Source organism: Python bivittatus, unplaced genomic scaffold (genome assembly GCF_059951505.1).
Source record: "Python bivittatus isolate LINGU-HERP-01145 unplaced genomic scaffold, Pbiv_v1 ctg000320_np1212, whole genome shotgun sequence".
Lineage (NCBI taxonomy): Eukaryota > Metazoa > Chordata > Lepidosauria > Squamata > Pythonidae > Python > Python bivittatus.
In genome coordinates, this window is record NW_028277052.1 from 14,182,043 (window position 1) to 14,204,906 (window position 22,864).

Consider the following 22,864-nt stretch of genomic DNA (forward strand, 5'->3'; position numbering starts at 1 on the left):
CTGATCAAAGCACCAGGAAGTTTTGCAGGAAGTCTGCAGCCACAGTCCCTTCCTCTCTTGGCCTATCGATATCAGCTTCATAACAGAAAGAATTTGACCTCCCCAAATTACAGTATCTTTCTTAATGGAGTGTTTCTTTAAAAGCACAGGTGTGATCTTAACAACAGGATACTCTAACACAAAGGCTGACCCTTCCATCCCACATCCATGCCTTGGATTTTGCAAACAGGAATCAAGGTCAAAGTGCAGCTGGGTAGGTGGGGAATAGATGGGTTAGACTCCTATGCACTGCTCTAAATATTTAAACAATTATTTTACTGGAGATATATATATATTTCTCTCTCTCTCTCCCTCTCTCTCTTCCTTAAACTTTTAGCTAAAAAAAAAAACTCTACCCAAGCATACAAAACAGACATAAAGGATACAGTTGTAACAATGAAAGTAAAACAAAAGCAGCAATAAACGTGTATATTATGCAGCAGTAAAAGAAAATAAGCATATAATAAACAACATGCACAAAAGTCATCTAAACAACTAGAAAGGATTATCCTTTGAGACAACTACTGAATGACAGATGCTTACTGAAGGTTGGGGAGAAGAAATAAAACTGGGGACAGAATAGCAAACCGAGTGGAATATGCTCGAACTTAGGCATCTACAGTAGCTATAGTTGCAATGATGTCACACGTGTCATTATGTCCCTTATTGTGGTTCATATCATCTTCTTTTATCATCCTTTTGATAGTTATTTTTTAAGTGTGACTGCTTTTATGTATTTATTGTTTTTAATTAAGTGCTGTATACCACCCAGAGTCACTTTTATGTGAGATGGGTAGCCATGTAAACATGATAAATAAATAAATAAAGATGTCATCATAGAAATGATGCAAATTAGTGAAAGTGTGCAAAAATTGGTGATCTCATAAGAATTAAACCTCACAAAAAATTGCAGGCTTCCAGTGGGACATCTAAGGGTACTGTGGGCAATACAACCCCTACTTTAAGGCAACCCTAAATGTGCTGTTCCATCAAATCAGGAAACCAGCTGTCAGTATACTAGAACATCACTCCAGTTTATTTATTTATTTTTATTTATTTTTATTTATTTATTTATTTATTAAATTTATCCCCACCCATCTCCCCCAATGGGGGACTCTGGGTGGCTTACAACTCATTAAAACAATAAATAAAAATTCAATTACATAAAACCTGTATAAAACTTATTGAAGGTTGGGGAGAAGAAATAAGTACAATCATTCTGGCCTTATTTCACTAGCCCGAGGCTATTCCACACTAAAATATGATTTCAGCAGGCGAAAATATATATTTAAAAAAAAAATTAAACCTGCTGTTTGGGGATATATCTAATGAGGGAATTTGTTACTGGTGATGAGAACTTCCTTCATGAAGAAAGACAGTGGCCACTACAAAAATCCCTTTGGGAAGTAACTTCATCTCGTTACTGACATGATTCCTGAATTAGGCCTACTATAGATGGACCTTTTCCAATGGTCTCCTGTTATTGTTTACAACCTCTTCTCTTCTCTTCTCTTCTCTTCTCTTCTCTTCTCTTCTCTTCTCTTCTCTTCTCTTCTCTTCTCTTCTCTTCTCTTCTCTCCTCTTCTCTCCTCTTCTCTCCTCTCCTCTCCTCTCCTCCCCTCTCCTCTCCTCTCCTCTCCCAAATGCACCCACATACAAAGATTAAAACATGAAAACGTTGGGCGTCATTAAAGATGAGTATAGAAAAGAAGGATCTGAAATCACTTTCTTGTGTGTGGGTGGAATGTTGTTCAAACTGTTGGAACAAGGTTGGATGTATGTAAAAGGCATGACAGACACCTTACACGATATGTTCAAGAAAGCTATCTTGCCCATCTAAAATGACAAGTTGCTGAAAGATCTTAAACTCAGGACAAAGAGCAGAATTCTTCATTGGGTGGAATTCTATTTTGTGGGATATAAAATTCAAATGGCTAGAACTAAATAGGGCATAAGGTGTAACTCGTATCTGTAAGAATTGCTTAGAATACAGAATTTTCACCATGCAGAGTTTGTTTGGGTTTTTTCCCCCCAACATCACACTTTCGTGGGAAATTACAGAGCTTTCCATTCTGTGTTAAGATGATAGGTACCTGAAATTGTATCATTTAAAATCTATAAATTTCATAAGAGCAAACTCTATATTCAATCACATGGAATTATTTTTTTGTTCCTCATTATGCCTATTGAAACTGGTGTCTCTTTGTGACAGCATTCCTATTAATAATGAAATTCATAAGGGTATCCCAATCATGACAACATCATCCTAGATAATTGTATGCACAGGGGAATTCCAAGGTTTTGTTAAATCAAAAAAAACATTGCTAAAATGAATTATTTCTGGTGAAAGTTTTTTTAATACACACACACACACACACACACACATTCTGCAGGCAATATGCAAAAACTGTGCTTGTTCCTCCTTAATGATTGTTCCTATTGTTGGCTATGGGATTTAAAAACAAGTAAGTGCATTAAAATAAATAAAAATAATCAGCTTCGTTCCTATTGTTCCCTATAGCAGGACGCTTGAAATAACCTAGAAAAAAAAATCTGCTTTGTACTAACCTTCAAATAGTCATTCTGTGCTCCAAATGCCTTAAATGTGGGGCATCTAATTCCCCTACTTTTTCCCATTTTTTTTCCTTGCTGTTGAAACTACAACACCATGATGCAGTTCTGTATTTTGACACTGTGATATTATGATTTGGAATGGTGTTGGGGGCTTGTGAAAGGATCTTTACCGTGTTAATGTTTATCCTATACAATTCCACCTCTTTTTCCTTTCCCCAATTGGTGATACTTTTGAGCCTGATCAACCTGTGCATGCAGTTTGGTTAGTTTTATAATTGAGGATATGGAACTCTGAAATTTCGTACAGCACAGAAGTTAATGCGAAAATAGTGTGTGTGCTCTCCTGTGAAGGAGACAAAGTGAGATGGGCTGAACATAGGGGAGAAATTAACCATCACTGCTGCCCCAGATACAATTTTCATTTAAATTTGAGTTGAATTGAATTGAACATTATAGTGTATCTGCAATTTTAGCAAAAGGTGTTATTATTCTGGATCTTTTTGCCTAAACAAATTATTCCACTCAAATGAAAGATGGACAAAGGGAGTTAAAACATGGCCAGTCAGCTACAGAAATGCCTCATCTAGATCAGTGTTTTCAAACTTGGCCCCTTTAAGATGTGTGGACTTCAACTCCCGGAATTTCCCAGCCAGCATACTGGCTGGGAAATTCCAGGAGTTGAAATCCACACATCTTAAAGATATCAAGTTTGAAAAACACTGATCTAGATGCTCTGTAAAATTGTTGTAATTAATCAATGGCGTTGCATACTAAGAGGTCCAACTGGACCCAGCCAAAGAATTAAATTCCCCCTAACCTTTCCCCCTGAATCAAAGTCTGTTTCCCCCTGAACAAATATGCATATGAATTATATTCAGATATTATATATATATATAATTTTATAAAAGATTTTTTTTTAAAAAAGGAAGATAAAAACTAATACAAAGTAAGAAAAAGACAGAAAAAGACAGAAAAAGAGAAATCAAAGAGAACTTGCTAAAAGTACAAGAAAGGGGGGGGGGAGAAGTAAAAGAAAAATAGAAAAGAAGGGGAAAAAAGATCCACAATAGCTTCCAATCTTCTTTACAGCAGTTATAAGTACAATTAGAAGCTTACCTCTTTGTCAATGGTTACAACATAACTCTCTTCTTTCTATAATCTATCCTGTCTAATCATCAAAACTATAGATCATAATTCATTTTTTCCTGTTTCATGCAAAAAGTCTATAAGGGGTTTCCAATCAGCAATAAATGTAGATGTTGTCTTTTCTCTGATCAAAGAAGTCAGTTTAGCCACCTCAGCAAGTTCCATCATCTTCACCAACCATTCCTCCATTGTGGGTAATCCCGAATCTTTCCAACTTTGTGCATGCAATAGAATTATATCCTGCTTTTTTTTGAACACTCTGAGTGAATCAGGTATTGAATATGCATTTAAGTCCCTCACCACCATTTTCTTCTCACTGCATCCTAAGTCAATGTCTATTTTTTTTTCCTCCATTGATTTTTGACTATTGAAATCACCAGGCCAATAAATAGTAGCATGGGGGAAACTCAAAATATTGAAATAACTCTGGGGATTTATAATTGAGTTGATTAGCTTTCTTGCCTTGAATGAAAATTATTGATCTATCCAATAATTTCAAATATTGAGCCATACTTTGGATTGAGGCACCTCCATGTATGAAGGGCAGTTGTCTGCCCCCAAAACACATTTCCTAGTGTTGGTAGGCTTTAATCACCATAGAATAAAATAATGGCTTTTGCATGCAACAGCATGAACATTGCATATGCCATCCTGGAAAATGGGAGAGAGCCATTTTGAAAACAGAATGCACCATTTAGCCAACATAGGCTTTTTACATTCAAATCACAGGCTTCAGAAATGTAAACAGCACTTTTAGCACAGGAAAATAGGCAAACTCCTTCCCTGAGTCTACTCATCCTTGCAGCCATTTCTCCGAGTTAGACAATCACTTATTAAATCACAATACAAGATTATTCCAAAGAACCTGGGGGTGTTGGGTTGGGGGAAGAACCTAATGTTCTGTTGAGTTAACATTGAGCAACATTTATAAATCACTCTTGTTTCTCTTTTAGGAAAAAGAAAAGGGAGTCTCTTTTGTGAAAAATGACACTTTCAATTGTACTTTTTTTAAATTTCCCAGAATTTACAAAACATAATCTGCCTTACTACTAGGAATTAAATTGCTGACCACTTTTGTTCAGTAATGTGTCTCCATTAATTGTTGGCAATTGTCCAGGGTTAGCATGAAAAAAAACAGCATGAAAATGTCCCTGTGATACCTGGAGATCTCAGGGATTGAACTTGGGACCTTAAAAAGCGTGTTTTCTATCAATCATTCAATTTTTTTTTAAGAGGGAGGGTTCCAGAGAATTTATCCTTGAGGAAAACCACAGAAGCAGAATACATATTTCAAGGAAAGAGGATCAGCAGCAGCAACAATTTCCCAAAATGCTCATCAATTCAACACTACTCATCTTTGATCTTCTGATGACATTTTATTCCTGCCGACACCAGTCTGAGTTGGCAGAGTTCTGGCCAATATATTGGTAACAGCTTCTGGTGACGACTGCTTTTGTTTTATTATTCCTCCTCTCCTCTCCTTTTTCCTTTACTTTTTGGGGGGTGGGGGTGGGGGGAAGCTTTTGGACAGCTTTATTTAGGAAGAAAAATGGTCCCACCTTCTCCCAGAAAGCTTTCAGTATCATGGGACTTTAATTATTCTTATACATACAGATACTTCAGTAAAATAAGCTCTCCAGGGGAAAAAGACAGGTTTCAAAAAATGATTAAAAAGAATCTGCTGGCTAGAGGAATGGTAGGCTATGAATGGACTCTCATCAAAATGGGCCAACAAATCTTAGGGACAGCAAGATGGATCAGAGACCATAAATGGCAAAATTGGTGTTGCCTTGGATGTCAGTATTCACAATGGTACCCCTACGTCCAGTTTCTATTTTCCATGATTGGCTGGTAGAGAAATATATAACAAAGATATACATATGGTAGTCTTTCAGATTCAGATTTTCCTATATTTTACTTTTAAAAAGTAAGATCATTTTTAATTGGGCCACATAGCTGACATAGGATCCACGTCAAGGAGGCCATTTGCAAAATGTCAACGGTTAAGCTGTGGCTGATCTGAGGCAATCAGCTAGCTCATGTTGATAAAAGTGTCTCTGCACATGAATAGAATGCCTCACTTGTCTATAGAAGCTACTTTTATTGAGTGAAGCAAAGCAGGGGGCACTCCATTCCTACCTTCAGAAATGGGATTTGGTCTCAGGACCCCTTTACATTCTTAAAAATGATTAAGAACCCCAAAGAGCTTTGGTTTATGTGAATAATATCTATCGATATGTAATGTATGAGAAATTAAAAGTGAGAAATGTTAAAATGTTTATTTATTTGGCTTTGTGGATCCCCTGAAAGGGTCTCAGAGACCCCCAGGGGTCCCCAGACCACACTTTGAGAATGGCTACTCTACATCACAGCTGTCCATTCAAAGATTGGCACAAGTCTAAGTTTTAACCTTCATTTTTGTCCTTTATGGACTGCTTCCTTATATCAAAGGCATCTGTTGGCCAGCTTAAGTACTATATTATTTTTTACTGGTAGACTATAGGTCCTCTCAAACTCATGTTATTACTCCTTGCTGATGTCTTACACTGGTCTTAATAGCTCAGAGATGGCCAGTCCAGCATGAAAGCAAAGTGAAGCAGGTTTCTACAGGCCAGTGTTTCTCAGCCTTGGCAACTTGAAGAAGTGTGGATTTCAACTCCCAGAATTCCCCAGCCAGCCAAACACTGCTACAGGCAGTAGAATTGAGGACAACTTGCAACAGGGATGAATAACCTGCAACTCTATTCAGTCCCAAATCTCTTCTTTTGCAGCCCTCAGGTTGCATTGCTGAAAATGGGCAACAAAACATGAACATTCAGTAGCATGACTGGGTGGGGGGGAGACCAAAAATGGGGGACTTTGAAAATATCAAATATAATGCACGCATCCAGCCTCTACCAATTTTTACAGAAAGAAAGAAAGAAAGAAAGAAAGAAAGAAAGAAAGAAAGAAAGAAAGAAAGAAAGAAAGAAAGAAAGAAAGAAAGAAAGAAAGAAAGAAAGAAAGGACAAAACCAAATTCCCCATTTTTGGTCTTCTCCCCAAAGATCAAATCCCATCTCTCCAGTGATATCATCATGTCCCTTAGAGGCAAACTTTCTTTTTTTAATTAGTCTGGAAGGCCACTGAGTTTCCATTCTAGCTTAGAAAGAGACAATACCTTCAAAACCCCATGTGCCATAACCACACCCAATACTTTCATCTGTAGTTTAAAATCTGTAAATCAGTTACTCTCTCTGTACTCTTAGATCCTTTTGTTTGTCTTTATTTTGAAAATTAGGAACTATATTTATTTATTTGTTTATCATTCAAATTTATTTGTTTATCATTCAAAATCTATCTATCTATCTATCTATCTATCTATCTATCTATCTATCTATCACTCTGGGCAGCCTACAAACAGTTACAACAAATATAAAAAGTACAACCATTTAAAAACAAACAAAAACTATAAAAACCATCATAACATACATTACACATCCAAAGTGATCACATTCATCAAAACGCTCAGTACAGCCACTCCATCAGCTCCACCACACCAGGTTCCCTCTTGGAAGACAGCCCATCTATAGGGCACCAGCCCAGCTTCACCCATGTCTAATCCTCCTCCTCCTCCTCCTCCTCCTCCTCCTCCTCCTCCTCCTCCTCATCATCATCATCATCATCATCATCATCATCATCATCATCAGTCAATTGCAAAAGGCAGCTTTACTTGGAACAGTTTGTATCCTTTCACACCATCAGACAACAACACCTGCCTATCCCAGGTCCTTGGAAAGGACTTGATAGGTGGATAAAAATGCCAAACCCAATCTAAACATCTGGCTGACTGTGTGACCAACCATAATAATAATATCCAACACCAGCAGGGTGGGACCCTTTGAATCTCAGGGGGAACCTCTTTCCAGAGGGCAGGTGCTGCTACAGAGAAGGTGCCCTTTGGGGATCCCGATAGGTGCCATTGTTTCATTGATGGAACCTGGAGTGCACCAACCCTGCCAGATCGAATGAACCAGGCGGATCCTATGAGAGACAAGCAGTCCCTCAAGTACCCAGGCCCTATGCCACGTAGGGCTTTATAGGTAGCGGCCAGCACCTTGAATCGCACAATGTGTGATGGTCTCTTAGCTTGCATTCCTCTTAAAGCAGTCACTTCACAATGCTTTGTTGTCCCCCAGCACCTCTGCTGTTTTTCTTTCTTGGTTCTACTTCCCATCCAAACATGATTAGCTTCCTTTTTGGCTGTTTTATACATGTGTGTATGCATGTCTCCATTTCCCCTTCGCCTTTCCCTTCAAATAGGGCTCGTTGTCCGATTTGGGGAAAGATCTCCAAAGGCGGACCTGACACATCTGACAAGAGGGGTGATTGATGGTGGTTGGGGAAGTGGTACCTGAAGCTGACAAGCCTTACTTGTGATTCATGGTTTTGACAATTAGACAGGATAGATTATAGAAAGGAGAGTATGATGATGTAACTTTAGAGGGAGGTTAAAATATAACTGCATTTATAACTGCTGTGAAGAACATTGGACGCCACTGCTTCGTATCTTTTTTCTTTCCTTTCTACTTTCTATTTTTAACTTTTTTTTTTCTTTTCCTGCACTTTTTGCTTTCTCTTGGGTTTCTTTCTTTTTCTCTTCTTTTTCTCTTCTTTTCTAAAATTTTAATAAGTGTGCGTGTGTGTGTGTGTGAATATGAAAAGCTGACAAGCCTTCTTGGCTAGGAGAAGGCCTGCCAAGCTCCTCTTCCCAGAATCCAGGCACGTGGACTGTGGCTGTAATGGGTGGCCATACATACTTAATAATAGTAACATTGTTGCAAACTAAAGCATCTGCCAGGATCTAATATGATTAATTATACGGCTTGCTTACTCTGCTTTAAGTTTTTTTTTTTTTCCTTTTCCCTTGAGGCAGCTGTAATCCAAAACCTTTACTCCACCACTGGGGGAAAAGAAAAAAAAGAAAGAGCGGACGAAGAGGAGCAGAGCCCTGGGTCCCCAGGAATAAAAGCTTGGAAACAGTTGAGTTCTGCGAAACATCGACTCACCGCTGGGAAAATTCACCCAGAAGCCTGTTCCCTTCTCTTTCTGCCCAGCCGCACAGCCTAGCAATTGCCGGGCAGCGTTCCATTGGCAAATTCGACACCGTCACTTAGAAGGACATGAAAGGAAATGGGAAACTGTCAAACAATCTGAATTAGAAGTCTGTTACTGGCATGCCACGCCAATCACAGTGGCAGGTTTACTGGGGCTTCAGTGGATAATTTATTCCAGATCAGGCTTCATTTGTAGTTGTTGTTAGGTGTTTTTATTACAGCGCAGCCGCGACATCACCCCAAATGTACTTTGCTTTTTCCTTTTTCCTGCCTGCTCTCAGACAGATTGGATCAGTCCATACCTCCAGTCCACCCCACCTACATCTGACTGAGCCTGTGATTCTCAAAACCACCTACTGCTGGACCATCACACAGAAGCCCCCTTCCATAGCAAGACAAAGAGAAAAGGAAAGCAAAAGTCATGAGGGTTGAAACCTCCCCACCACCACCGTCACAACTTTCATTAGGGAGAAATTCTACCAAGCACAGACTTCCAGAAGTCATCCTGCAAAACTGAGGATGATGGGTTGGAGTCAGACCCAACATTTACAGGGGATACACAGAAATGGTTGATTTCAGTTTCATGAATTTCACTGGGGTCAGAAATCAAACTGGTTAAATCTGGTTCCAACCCAATACAAGTAGTCCTCACTTAGCAACAATTGGGACTAGTGACACAGTCACTAAGTGAAACATCACGTGACCACAATGGACTTACAACAACACTTCCCATTTGGTCATTAAGTGAGTCACCTGGAGCATTAAGCGAGACATCACGTGACTGCAACTTGCGATTTTACCACCAACTTCTTTGTTGACTCTGTTTGTTGGAAGCCAGTTGCGATGCATGTAAATGCTAAACACATGACCACAAGATGCTGTGATAAATAAATGCCTGCTGTTTGCTAAACACCCAAATTTCTATCACATGACCATGGGGATGCTGCAACGGTTGGTTAAGTGCAAGGACCAGTCATAAAGTTACTTTTTCAGTTCCATCGAATAGTTGCCAAACAGAGCAGTCATTAAGTGAGATCTACCTGTATTATTCCTCTCATTTGTGGAACTCATGCCTGAACATGTATGCAATGCCACTTCCTCCTTCAAATCCTTCCTTAAAAACTGTAGTTTAGGATTGGCTAATTTAAGGGCCACCTTCTTCCTACATTCCACCCTTTGTGCTTTGTTTATTAGTCAAAGTTCTGCTCTGGAGTCTTCATTCATAGGAAACCCAGCAGGTACCATGAGTAGGACCTTATCTGGTGGTTCTAGCACCCACAGAATGCCCTATTTTAGGCATTGGGGGCCAATTTCTAGTTATTCAGGAATTCTGCTGCAGGGGAGGGAATCCTCCCATTATGAACACGCTATTGCAATTTTCCATTCTCTATGTGTTCATGTGTGTCTGTGTTTGTTATTGATTCTGGATAGTTTTTGAAAGATTTGAAACATAAACACGATACCACCATCCTGTAATCCAGTCCAAGGGCTGAGTGTGATAAGGAGCTACATAGTATTGAATGTATTTGGAAAAGAAAACCAGAGACAAATAGAAGGGAGGGGAATGTCACATCAGGGCAAGAAATGTGGCTCGCTTACTGAACACCTGAATAGGAGTGCTGCTGTTAAGAAGAAGGATAATCAACCATCAATTTCTACCCACAAACCCCATGTACAATAATGGAAAAAACTTAGGAGACTAAGGTCTACCGTTCTTCACCAGATCTTCTGTGGATTTGCAGTCTTCTTTCAAGGAGGTGGTTCATACAGTAAAATCTCTCCCAGCTGAGTTTCTTCAAAAACGTCTAGTCCACATGGATGATTTATGCTGATATTTTTGTTCTTCCTGTAGCAATGCTTTTTGATGCCAATCGTGCTTTCTTTCTGCTTGTCTGCAATGCTCATCAATCTGCCTGACCATTACTTGATTCTATCTCTGCACTGAATTATTATCTGGAAACCCATGATTACTTTTTCCCCTGCAGCCCTGAAGAATTTCATACTAGTCTACAAAAACTACACAACATTTGGTCCATTTTCACTTCCTTGTTATTTACAAATTCTCTGGCATCCCCAGCTTCTAAATTCCAACTGCCTTTCCCTGGACTTGTTATGTGCTAATGGCAGCTAGTAACACCCCCAAAGATAATTCTTGCATATTTCAAAAATGTAAATTAAGAGTCAGGTGGCTTATGACCTGCTGACTTCATGTGGACCTCAGCATAAATGTATAGCTTTCTGCAAGAAAGAACCCTGTTGAGAGATATCTTTCCCTACACCACTGGTCTACTGGGGTGGGCGGGGGTGGGGGGGGGAGATAGGAGGAACGCCAAGATTCATCTGTAAGAAAAAGTGGTGCCACTTCCATTTTTGCCTTCAGCCTCACCCATCTAACAAGAGGAAAACAATTATAAAAACAGAGAGAGAATGTGCAAAGCAAAGCTCTGAAAAGTAAGTTGAATTCTTACTTTTTTCCCCATGACTTTATTTGAGGAACAGCATAAGATTTGTTGTAATTCTTTAAATAGTTTCTAGTAGAGACCACTGACATGAATGCTATAATTTGAGGCAGCCTTCAACCTTGGCTGCTCCCAAAAAGCTAAGCAGGATCAGACTTCGTTGGTACTTGATGAAAGACCACCCCAAGCTATGGGGTGGACTAAGAAACTGAAAGGAAAAATAATCCCAGAGCCACAAATATCAAACCAGTTCTGTATCATTGCCATGAAAACTACATGGACCTGTCCCTACAGTCCCCAGGAACTAAGCCTGACTCAAAGGAGACTTTACATGTTACCTTTTGATTAGATTCAATAGATCATATTTTATTATTGGAGGGAAGGTGGTGGTGATGGAGCTGATAATTCTGTTGTTACACTTTCTTCCTTGCAATCTAGATCGGAAACAAGGAAGAATCCAAGGAAGAATCTAGGATTAATAGTATTTATTAGAAAGAAGATTAAGGTTATATAAACAAGGATTACAGCAAGTACCGAAGTTTCAAAGGAGACAACTGTATATAGGGAATTTAGGGCAGCATAACTTTGCTCCATTTCTTGCATTTTTTTTTTCAATGTAAGGTAGTAGAGCTTCCCTCTTTTGTGAAGGAGGTAGCAGTCTGGTCTGCTTGCTGTTTGGACCACTGTCATTGCTACATTGGACCATTGTCAATTCCTACCAGTGCAAGAACTAACTCTCAAAACTCATCTCCAACCCTGGCACTAAAGTCAACCTCTTTGAGGGCAAGATGAGTCAACTTGTGGACCTCCAGACATCAACTACAGTTCTGGTGATGAGGAAACAGTGCAACTTATGGAAAGGTGCACACTGATTACCACTGAAGAGGTCCTTTGGTCTGCCTTCTTGGGGAGCAGTGGTGGGAAAAAGCATTTTGTGATGACAGTAAGCATCCAGTGAATCAAAGGTGTGACACTGTATGTTCATATGAAGCCTGCTAAGACTGTAGGCAATATAAATAAAAAACAGTAGCATCAGGTAAGCTCTGCTGAGGAGTGGTCCAGCATTCTAACAGAATGGGAACATGAGCAATTGGCATCCCATAATGGAGAAAGGATCCTGAAAAAGACCCTACAGGATGAGGATGGGTGAAATAGGCAATTAAGGCAAGATCCCTTCTTGGTAATGGGAGATATGAGGAAATCTGTGAGAAAGGGAACCTAGCCAAGTTTTAGGGAGTTGGGCGACTTTCTCAACCTAACAAAATTAAGTTAAATAAAATGAAATTTGAGGTGGAAGAAAGTGACAGGTTCCAGTACTGGAAGAACGACTGATCAGCAGCACTGGTCTTTGAAATCTGATATTGTCCACAGTACCAGCCCCATTTTAATTTCTCTTCTTTTCTGGCCTCTATTTGAGAAAAGGGAAAAGATGGAATCGGAAGGAAGGAAGGAAGGAAGGAAGGAAGGAAGGAAGGAAGGAAGGAAGGAAGGAAGGAAGGAAGGAAGGAAGGAAGGAAGGAAGGAAGGAAGGTGAAAGAGAATAAAAGGAAGGGGGGGCAGAAAGGGGAAGAAATCGGATTATATGGGGAAAGGAGAGAAAAGGAGAGGAGGGGACGCTGTATGAACAGGAACAAACCTGTAATAAATCAACAGCTGACCCTAAAAGTCACCTAGTGAGCCCACATCTAAGGCTTGGTCTGAGATGGCTGAACTTGGCTTCCTGCAGGACTTAGCCTCCTAGGCTAAAAACACGTTGGAGCGCAGCACCTTTCACCTAGAAATGGAGCAGAAAAAGCAGCAGCGTGCAGCGAACGTCCTTTTCTCCACTCCCTTCTCCCTTTGATGCTGTTTCCTAACTGCTTGCCAATAGTGAGTGTTTGGGTGCGTCTGTGTGTATACGTAGGCGTGTGTTTTGTGTGTGTGTGTGTGTGTGTGTGTATAGTATACGTGTTTGAATGTATCTTTGGGGATCGGAACGGAGCAAGGGTTTCCACGATCTCCCACCCCCCTGTTGCCCACGGCCTCTGCCCCTCCCCGGGGATCGGGAGCCGGGCCGACCCCTTTGCGCAAGCAGGCGACAGACCAGAGCGAGCAACCAGGAAGGCGTTGCTCCGCTTGCCTTCCAGATGCCAAGACGCTACCCGAGGACGAGGACGAGGAGGAGGAGGAGAAGGAGGAGGGATTTAAAAGTGACTTTCTCATCTTCCCACTAGGCTAAGCTCCCCCCACCGGCCGATGGCCCCGCCCCCAGGTCCTTGGCACGTCCCCGATTGGTGGGCAGGGCCGGTGCCTTTGAAGTGTGCTGCAGACCGGAGCTATTAGACGTGTGGCTCAGGGAACGGGAGGGCTTTTTTCCCCCCTCCGTCTCGCTGGGGCCGGTGCGGTCGTCCTCGCTGCCGCCGCCGCCGCCGCCGCTTCCACGACGCGCCCTGCCCGGCTTTTCGCGCTGCGGAGCTTGCCTCTCCCCCCTTTTCCCCCCTCCCCAGCCCTGCCCTACCCCACCCCCGCCCTGCCCGGCTCGCTCCCCCAAATGAGCGGTGGTTCGCCCGCTGGATCTAACGCAAGGACATCGCCCAGCAGCAGCAGCAGCGGCGGAGGAGGAGGAGGAGGAGGAGGCGAAGGCTCGGCCGCCGTCGCCTCGTCAGCCCAGCCTTCCGGAGCGGTGTGCCCGGCGCTCTCGCACCTGTCCCCGGAGGACCCCCTGCGCCAGGCGAACCGGCTTCCCATCAGGATCCTGAAGATGTTGAGCGCCCACAGCGGTCACCTCCTGCACCCGGAATATCTGCAGCCGCTCTCCTCCACGCCCGTCAGCCCCATCGAGGTCAGTGCCAAGCCGGAGCCTCGCTTTGCCCGCCCCTCTCCCGCCAGCGAAGCTGGGCCTTTTCGCCTCTGCTCCTGCCCTGGCTATCGGCCGCGCGCGCTCCGAACTCCCGGCTCGGCTTCCCCGGACCGCGGCGCCCCCCTTCCGCGGCGCCCCCGGGAGCCCGCTCTCGATGTCTTTCCCCCTTCGCTCGGGGGTTTCTGCTCCCACCCCCCGGCGCCAGAGTTTGGCGAACCGCCGGCGGAGGGACCTTGCCCACGAGCGAGACTTAAGTCGGAGGCTGATTCTGCTGGCCGGCCTGTGGATGGCGGGGACGGGGGCGGGGGGGCGAAAGGAAGGTGCGTGAGGTGTGCCGTCTTCCTCCCCAACTTTGCGACGCGGTATTATTCTGCTGCTTCGACAGGGCGCAAGGCGCGGGAAATAGAGAAATAGCCCGGGGAGAGGAGAGGTCCCATTTTGGGGACTTGTGTCCACCGACTGGAGTCCGGGCGCCTGATCGGACGGCTGCCCGTGGGAAGGATCTGAACCGGTCTCGCGGATGACCTTAAAGCGGGGCGTGGGGGGGGGGAGCCCGCCTCAAAGGGAAAGGCGAAGCTAGGGAGCGAGCAAGGTTGGAGGACGGCGAGGGGAGCTTCCAGCCGTCCGAATGGAAACTCTGCCCCTCGGGAGATGTTGCTCTCTGACGGCGGCGCCCCGCGCCCCGGTACTCCTCCTCGCCCAGCCTTGTCTCATTCGCTTCTCCTCTCTCTCCTTCCTCCCGTAGCTGGACGCGAAGAAGAGCCCTTTAGCGCTGCTGGCGCAGACCTGCTCGCAGATCGGGAAGCCGGATCCGCCGCCCGCTTCCAAACTCAACTCCGGCGCGGCCGCCGGGCTGTCTGGGCCGGATAAGGAGTCGAGCAGCCGCGCCGCCGGCGCCGCCGCGGGCAGCGCCCTCAAGCCGCTGGGCGACCCGCCCGCCGAGGACAAGTCGAGCTTCAAGCCGTATTCCAAAGGCGGCGGGGGAGATCCGCGGAAGGACGGCGGCGGCGGCGGCGGCGGCCCGCCGAGCCAGGCCGGGTCGGGCGCGGAGAAGAACGGCTTCCGAGTCCCCAGCGCCGCCTGCCCCCCTTTTCCTCCGCTCGCCGCCGCCGCCGCCTCTTCCTCTTCCACCTCCTCCTCTCCGGGCGGCTCCAGAGGCAGTTCCCCGCAGCACGCGGACTGCAGAGGTCCGGACGAGAAGAAGGAGTTGGAGATCGCGGCCAAGGCCAGTCCAGACAGCGCGCCGGGAGCCGGGGGTAACCGGCCAGGCGCCGGCAGCGCGGAGCCCGGAGCGCACAGCGAGGCGGCTTCGGGGCGCAAGTCCGAACCTCCGGCCTTGGCGTCCGCGGGCCACGTGGCTCCGGTGTCTCCCTACAAGCCGGGACATTCGGTGTTCCCTTTGCCCCCTTCCAGCATCGGCTACCACGGGTCCATCGTGGGGGCCTACGCGGGTTATCCTTCCCAGTTCGTGCCCAGCTTGGATCCTACCAAGCCCAGCCTGGTGAGCAGCAGCCAATTGCCGGGGGCCTTGGGGCTCCCGGGCAAGCCCCCCAGCTCCAGCCCACTGACGGGGGCCTCCCCCCCTTCCTTCATGCAGGGATTATGCCGAGACCCCTATTGCCTGAGCTACCACACCGCCTCCCACTTGGGCACCAGCAACTGCTCCAGCTGCGTCCACGACCCCAGCAGCCTGAAAAGCGGATATCCCTTGGTGTATCCCACCCACCCGCTCCACAGCGCCCTGTCCTCCAGCGCCACGCCCAGCCTGCCCAGCCATTCGCTCTACACCTACGGCTTCATGCTCCAGAACGACGCCCTGCCCCACATATGCAACTGGGTGTCTGCTGGCGGACCCTGTGACAAGAGATTTGCCACCTCCGAGGAACTGCTGGCCCACTTAAGGACCCACACGACTCTGCCTGGGGCAGAAAAACTTTTGGCTGGTTATCCTACCTCGGGGCTGGGCTCTGCTGCGTCCTGCCACCTCCACCTCCCGCCAGCTGCCCCGGGGAGCCCCAGCTCCTTACCCGGATCTCTGTCGTTGAGAAGCCCGCAAACTTTGGGACTAAACCGCTATCACCCCTATGGCAAAAGCCACTTGCCCACGGCTGGGAGCTTGCCGGTCCCTTCCTTGCCTGCAGCTGGACCCTACTACTCCCCCTATGCCCTTTATGGCCAAAGACTCACCTCAGCCTCTGCACTTGGATATCAGTAACTCCAGCAGCCCTGCCCTGGCCTGGCCTCGCCTCCTTGCGTCCTTGCCTCCCTCTGGACTGTGTATTTATTTACTGTATGTTAGCTTAAAGCTGGGAAAATAAGTGCATTAATACACCAATGAATCAATGGTATGCAAAACGTCTGTGTCCCCCCCCCATTCAAAATCTGACCCACTCTTTTATTTTTTAAGCAACCTGTTTCGTAGATGTGGGGGGAAGCTTATGGTGTTTTCTTTTATCCCCTTTAATCTTATTTTTTAAAGGAAAACTTTTCCCCTGGTCCCCGTGAACGCTTTGCATGATTTTCAACAAGATGCTTTTCTTCCTTCTCCCTGCTTTTTCTTCCTTTTTTTTTTTTTTTTTTTTTGGTTTGGTTCTATTCTTGGTTTCGGTTTCTTTGGCTTTTGTATAGTAACTGGAATGTAATTTCTTTTCTTTTTTGTCTTGTGAAAGAAAGGGGAGTGGGGAGGTCAGGTTGGCTGGGAAATTATTCCGTGGCTTTGTTCTAACTGCAGAAGCTGAACGAGTGGTGCCCGGACTCACCTTGTGACTGGGATGGAGCTGGCACTGCCCTGGCTATGCCAACAGCTTGGTTGTACTGCATAGAACCCATCGTCCTGTCTCCTCTGCAGAAGTCAAATATTCCAGGCTTTCAGAGTTGGCGGATGCCCTAAATAAAAAGAAGAGCATCTTAGCACTGGGATTTTGTTGGTGAAACTGAAGCCGCCTCCCACAAAAGAGGGGTGTGCAAGCCTTCCACCAGTGGGGCATCTTTCACACTTTTTTTTTTCCTTTTTTTGCTTTGGCTTCCTTTTTGTTCTCCCCACCCCCACCCCCATCCCCACCCCTTCTCTCTCTTCAAAAGACCTGAATTTTAAGGAAATTAGCAAGCATCCTTGAGGGACTGGAAGAGAAAAATCTTCTTATACGCCAAATGAGGAACTCGGAGAACTTTTGCTCAGCCTGGTTTGAGCTGGATCGTCAAGTCCAGCTAGCCCTTCGGGGGGGCTCTCTCTCTCCTTGTCTGTAGGCTCAAATCTACGTACCAAAAAGACCCAGCCACCAACCAACAAAACTCCCTACCCCATCCTCCCTAATGACCCTATCGCCCACTTTCTCTTGACCTGTGGGAATGGAACAGCTGTTAGGATGTGGAGACCCCTCCCCCAGATTCCCAGACTAACGCAGCGCGGAAGGCTGCGGATCTTTTGGGGTGAATAGAGTTCCTACTGGTAAGTCTTATTTTGTTAATAAATGAATACTTGCTATATCTACCCCATAGCGTGTGCTCTCTTGCATTCTCCCTTCGCCTTCCTGCGTTGCGCGTCCCCCTTGGCAAGCTGCTGCCCAAGGCCACATCAGAAAGTCAAAGGCAAAGTCGGAAGGGTGTCAAACCGTGAAGAGAGTCCTTTGTTTTTGAGATGACTGAGCGGTGGAAGCGGAGATCACGTTCATCTAACGCGTCAAGCCATCCTATTGTTCATCAGGTTGCGGTTTGTGATTTAGGGCATTGGGCAAGCGCAGTGGATTCAGGCTGCCAGGCAGGGAGGGTTGTTTGTGAGTCTGGCCTATTCATGTGGGAAACTGAGGCAAGATTGTTCTGACCAGGAGTGGCAGGGAAAGAAGCATTCTGTCTCCGGCCAGCACGACAGTTCCAAGTAATGCCTTTCTCTCTAATGTGCTACCTTTCTCTCTGCAGGCATGGGGCGGGGGGGAATGGTTCCAAAGCAGTGTGGCTGCACCACTCGTATCCCTTATTGTCCGGCCGCCACCTCAGCAGTCCGATGCTTCATTCTGCTGAATGGGTAAACTCTGCCTGCAGCTGTTCTCTCCTAAGTGTTTCTCTTGAGCTAACTCTATTCAGTGGAGTGGCGAGTTCTTGTTATAGGAAATATATACCAACTGAAGTCCAGGAAAGACTTTTTTTAAGAGCGGGTGGGGGGAGCAGGATTTGAAAACCTTCCTGGGAAATGAAGCATGGAAAGGCTGCAGCACCATCTAGTGATGGAGAAAAATAAGTGCCTTTGCACCCACTGCAAGAAGGCTGCTACGGTTATGGATGGATACCTCTGCCGTGCTAAAGACGGTGCTTTATCATCAGGGCTTTGGCATCTTTTCCCAAAGGCCCCAAAATGCAGAAGGCAACACCTGGATACCTCTCTACCGTTCTGATTTTAATTCAGATTTCTAGAGTCCAGCTTCCTCAATGGCAAGATGTCTTGAGAACTTGGAGGAGGGGAACATATGTTTTTATTTTCCTCCTTCACCTCCTCTGGAACAATTGCTCCAAGCCATGGATCATTCAGGGAGCAACATTTCTGAATCTGTTGGTGGTGTCGTTTCATTTTCTTTTCCTGCCAAGTGAAAACAGCAGTAGTTGGTTTTTGCACTCAAGGATATTGGGATGTGCAAGTTCAGCCTTTTTCAAAGCATAACCTCTGTCTGTGTTTCCCTGCCATCAGCAAGCTGGGACTCTTCAGAATGATTTGGAGTTCAGCAGCCATCAGCTCTAGAGTGCCTGGCGTGTACCCTGGACAATGGGAGGGTACTTGCATTTGACACAAGGGAGCTTAGGATTAGGGTTATCCAGTGGTTGGTCAGCTGAGTAAGCTTTGTTTGGATTTTGTTTTACTTCTCCCACGGTATCCATCTGCATGTGCATTGCACAAGTAGCAGCTTTTCCAATCTAGGTGTATTGGATATCAACTCATAATGCCCCTACATAGTATGTCTTACATCCTGGGATGGCGCCAGGTTGAGGAAAACTGTACTGTATAATAATGTATTTATTATAAGGCAGTGTTCTGTCATGGAGACATGTGCCTCATCTAGTTCCTTGCTGACATTATTTGGTAGAACGGATAGGGATTTTCACCCCTAGTCACCAATTGTGCTGGGGCTCCCTTGGTATTTTGTAACCAATAGAACTTTTCTTGCCAATACAACAGTGTTTATCAGCAGGACAAAGAGACAGAGTATCTCCTGCTATGGTTGAAGGACACTTGTGAAAATCTCCATCTTTCCCTTATTTTCATGAACTGGTAACCAGAGACCCCAAGGTAGACCCAGCTTGAAGATGGCTCTTCACCAGAATGGGGCCTTCTCTGAGAATACATAATAGATGTTGCTAAGCCGCGACTTTCAGCAGCTCCAGTCAGGGTAGCCAGATTGCTAGGAATCAGAGTCCATCAACATCTGGAGAGCTACAAGTTCTCCCCCTCTAATGTAAGGAGGCTCTACCCTGGATAAATTTCAAGGGTTTGAAAAACTAGTACCTTATCCACACTTCCCCCAGAGGCTAATTGGTGAATTGGAGGATGGTCTTGCTTTTTAAGATGCAGGAAGTAACTTAGGATCAGCAGGTTTTTATTAGAGGTAGTCACAGATGTCAATCTGTAGAATTGTAGTAACTGCCTTATCCAGAGCTAATTCTTTGATCCCTCTAGGATAGTCCTCATTGCTCAGTTTTGTCTATACAAAACCCTTCCGCAACCCCTGGGCATTGCCAAATGTGTTGACTTAACTCCCAGAATTCTCCGCGGTGGCCGTAATGTCTAGGGGTTGACATCCACATATTGCAGTGAACCCAGATTGAGAAAGATTAGTCTCCATCAGTTAGTAGCTGTTCCCCAGAGTTTCAGGTAGGGATTAGTCTCAGCGAAACTTGGAAATGATAGGGATTGAACTCTGAGCCTACTTCATGCGAAGCAGAGGTTGTACTGTTGAATGATGAGGTTTCTTCTATCACATTTTAAACACTTGGAGCAGAGAGTGCCATATTACAAACTCTATTGCCCTGCTGTTGAAGTCAGAGATGAAACTACTCGTAGTTATATATCTGGGGCTGGGAATATAAATGCTTGGGTTCAAAGATGGCTTTTAAAAGATATAAAAGGTGGCTGTCTTAAAATAGGGCTTTAAGCCCATGTGGTAGCTACTCACAAATGTAGCCAGTATCGTAGCTATAGTCATTTTTAATTTTCAATGCATGCTTAAGCCTTTCCAAAAGGCAAATTCACAGAAAGGAACAGACTGGTCTGAAAAGTTGCTTGAGAGCTACCCCACTGATTGAGTTAGCAACACATGCTTAAGCTAAGATAAAATGAGATTAATTAGTTCAGCATACTTTGGAGCCCCAGCCATTGTTTTAGCATGTTGAGGCCATCAAGTTATACTGAAATATGATTGATAGCATGTCATGGGAGTTCAGGAATTGAGGGCTTACGGTGTTACATGAACCCAGCCAATTGTCTGCTTAGCCACTGTGAAAAAGATAAGATGACACAGGGGACTTTCTGCAGAGCAAGCTGTTGCCTGCAATGGTTCCTCCATAGCTTCAACTGATTTCAGCCACATGAGTGAATCCCTTCCCTTCCCTTCCCTTCCCTTCCCTTCCCTTCCCTTCCCTTCCCTTCCCTTCCCTTCTCTCTCTCTCTCTCTCTCTCTCTCTCTCTCTCTCTCTTTCTTTCTTTCTTTCTTTCTTTCTTTCTTTCTTTCTTTCTTTCTTTCTTTCTTTCTTTCTTTCTTTCTTGTCTAACGGAACTGCGCCTTCCATCATCTTGTCATTGACAGTGCTCTTTCAGTATTTGTCCTGATGGCAGTTGAAGTCCAAATCATCTGGAGGGCTTCCAGGCTGCCTATCCCTATTCTAAACAAAGTAGAAGTGCTTGTTCTTTGCCACATGGAATGGCAACCATGCGTTTAGTCTTCTCAGCAACTGAGCTTCCAGTGGAGTGTGTGAAACAAGCCAGTAAAAATCTTAAGAAGAGTCTTGCTAGATCAGCACAAATGCCTTTTTAGTCTCACATCCCATTTCCTGCAGTGGCCAAGCAGATGCCTTTGAGAAGCCTATAAACAGAACAGGCAGGAGAGAGCTCCCATTGCTCCTTCTGATGATTTCCAGCAAATTGGTAGTCAGTCACTTCATCCTCAGTGCTAGAGATACTACAGGCATTGTGAACTTTTTGTTCAGGGCAGAAAGGATTAGAACCAACTTTCAGAGAAGGATATTATACTGTACATTTGGCCAATGCTCAATGACATTTGATTTCCCCAGCCTGTCAGAATTTACTTTAGATCTGACAATGATTTGCAGGAAATCGGAGTTCACACACTGGTCATTAAAATGTTGATGTTGTCGATGACGTTATTACTGAAAACTCAACTGATTTAGTTGCAGTTGCAAATACTGAAAGAAGCTTGGCCATTTCTCTTTGCTTCGTGCCATGTTTTGGTTCTTAAGAAAAGGAAAAGAATGAGGAAATAGAAGAAGACTGGGCTGTATTTTGGCTAGTTTTGACATGTGGCATCATATAGATTTGATCTTCCGTGTGTGTGTGCATGTTCATACAAGTCTGTAGTCCTAAGTACTTAATAAAATACTGGAAGATTACTATTTTAACGCAGAGCGTTTTGCAGGCAGATGTTGAACTGGTAGCACAAGCTAGAAGTTACTTGGCTTCCACTGTTCTTGAAACTTCTTTGCAAAAAAGTTTAAATTAGTTCTGTAAGTCTGAATTATACATCTGGTATGGCAATGTGTGTGTTGAATCTTCTCTCCAGTCAGTAATACAAATACACTTGGGAACATTTCAGAGGTTAAGGTGCAGTTGTAAATTATTTTTGCAAGTATACTATTTCATTCACTGCTTTTTTTTAAAACATCTATGAAGCTGTAAAAATAAGCTACCAGAAGACCGCAAAGCTGGAAATAATACCTTGTTGCAAGTTTTTCTGCCATGAAAGAGTTCATGGTGCCTTGGGCACCTATTTTTCTTAGTTTTAATATAATATTTCAGATGTGAGAAGTTTCATGGGTGAGATGAGTTTAAAGGAAGGTACCCATTTTTTTTCCTTTGATAAAGAGCCAACAAAGAAACCCTGATTTATTTGTTGTTCTCACTTTGTTTAGGTGACAGTTTCCTCCATGGATGCCGTCTCTGATATGAAGCAAATTACATGCAGAAAATGTGTGGCTATCTTGTTATAAATTCAGGTGCTTGAAACTAAACATTCCTTTTGTGGCTTCCCAAGAGATCTATTCCCTGCACATAGACCCTCTGACATTTCTTTGCATATAATCCAGTTTTTCCTGTACTGTATTTTTTAAAGAAAAATAATGACATTTCCTGTGCCTTGAGATTTCCAGTGTCTTGACAACCCCTCATTCACATAGATAGTCCTTAATCCGTGGCTGTTTGCTAAAATAACAGCTGATCCATTATATCTATGCATGCCCCTTGCTAGTGAGCAAGCTAAGCCTTGTTTAACATTTGGGGTATGTATAAGACTGACCGTCCTGTAGTACAGAGATCTATTCAGCAAAAAAGAAGATTGCCAATGGTTATTGGTCATCCTAGTTATATCTGAAGAATTAGAAATAGTGTGCCACAAAATAGCCATTTCTGGGGGACTGAGCACAAGGATGCTGTTGTATTGCATTAGAGGCTTGTAATAGATATTTGGTTGGGTGTTCTGGGAACAGAACTCAAGTCTA

The 22,864-nt window shown here is 44.5% G+C and overlaps 1 protein-coding gene across 1 annotated transcript; it reads left to right on the forward strand.

Annotated features, from left to right (window-relative positions):
• The first annotated feature begins 13,371 nt into the window (after positions 1-13,371).
• ZNF703 (zinc finger protein 703) lies at positions 13,372-17,642 on the forward strand. Its single transcript, XM_088139131.1, has 2 exons — positions 13,372-14,134; positions 14,898-17,642. Exons 1-2 carry the CDS (start codon positions 13,844-13,846, stop codon positions 16,365-16,367), a joined length of 1,761 nt encoding a protein of 586 aa, XP_087995257.1. The 5' UTR covers positions 13,372-13,843; the 3' UTR covers positions 16,368-17,642.
• Positions 17,643-22,864: the final 5,222 nt, after the last annotated feature.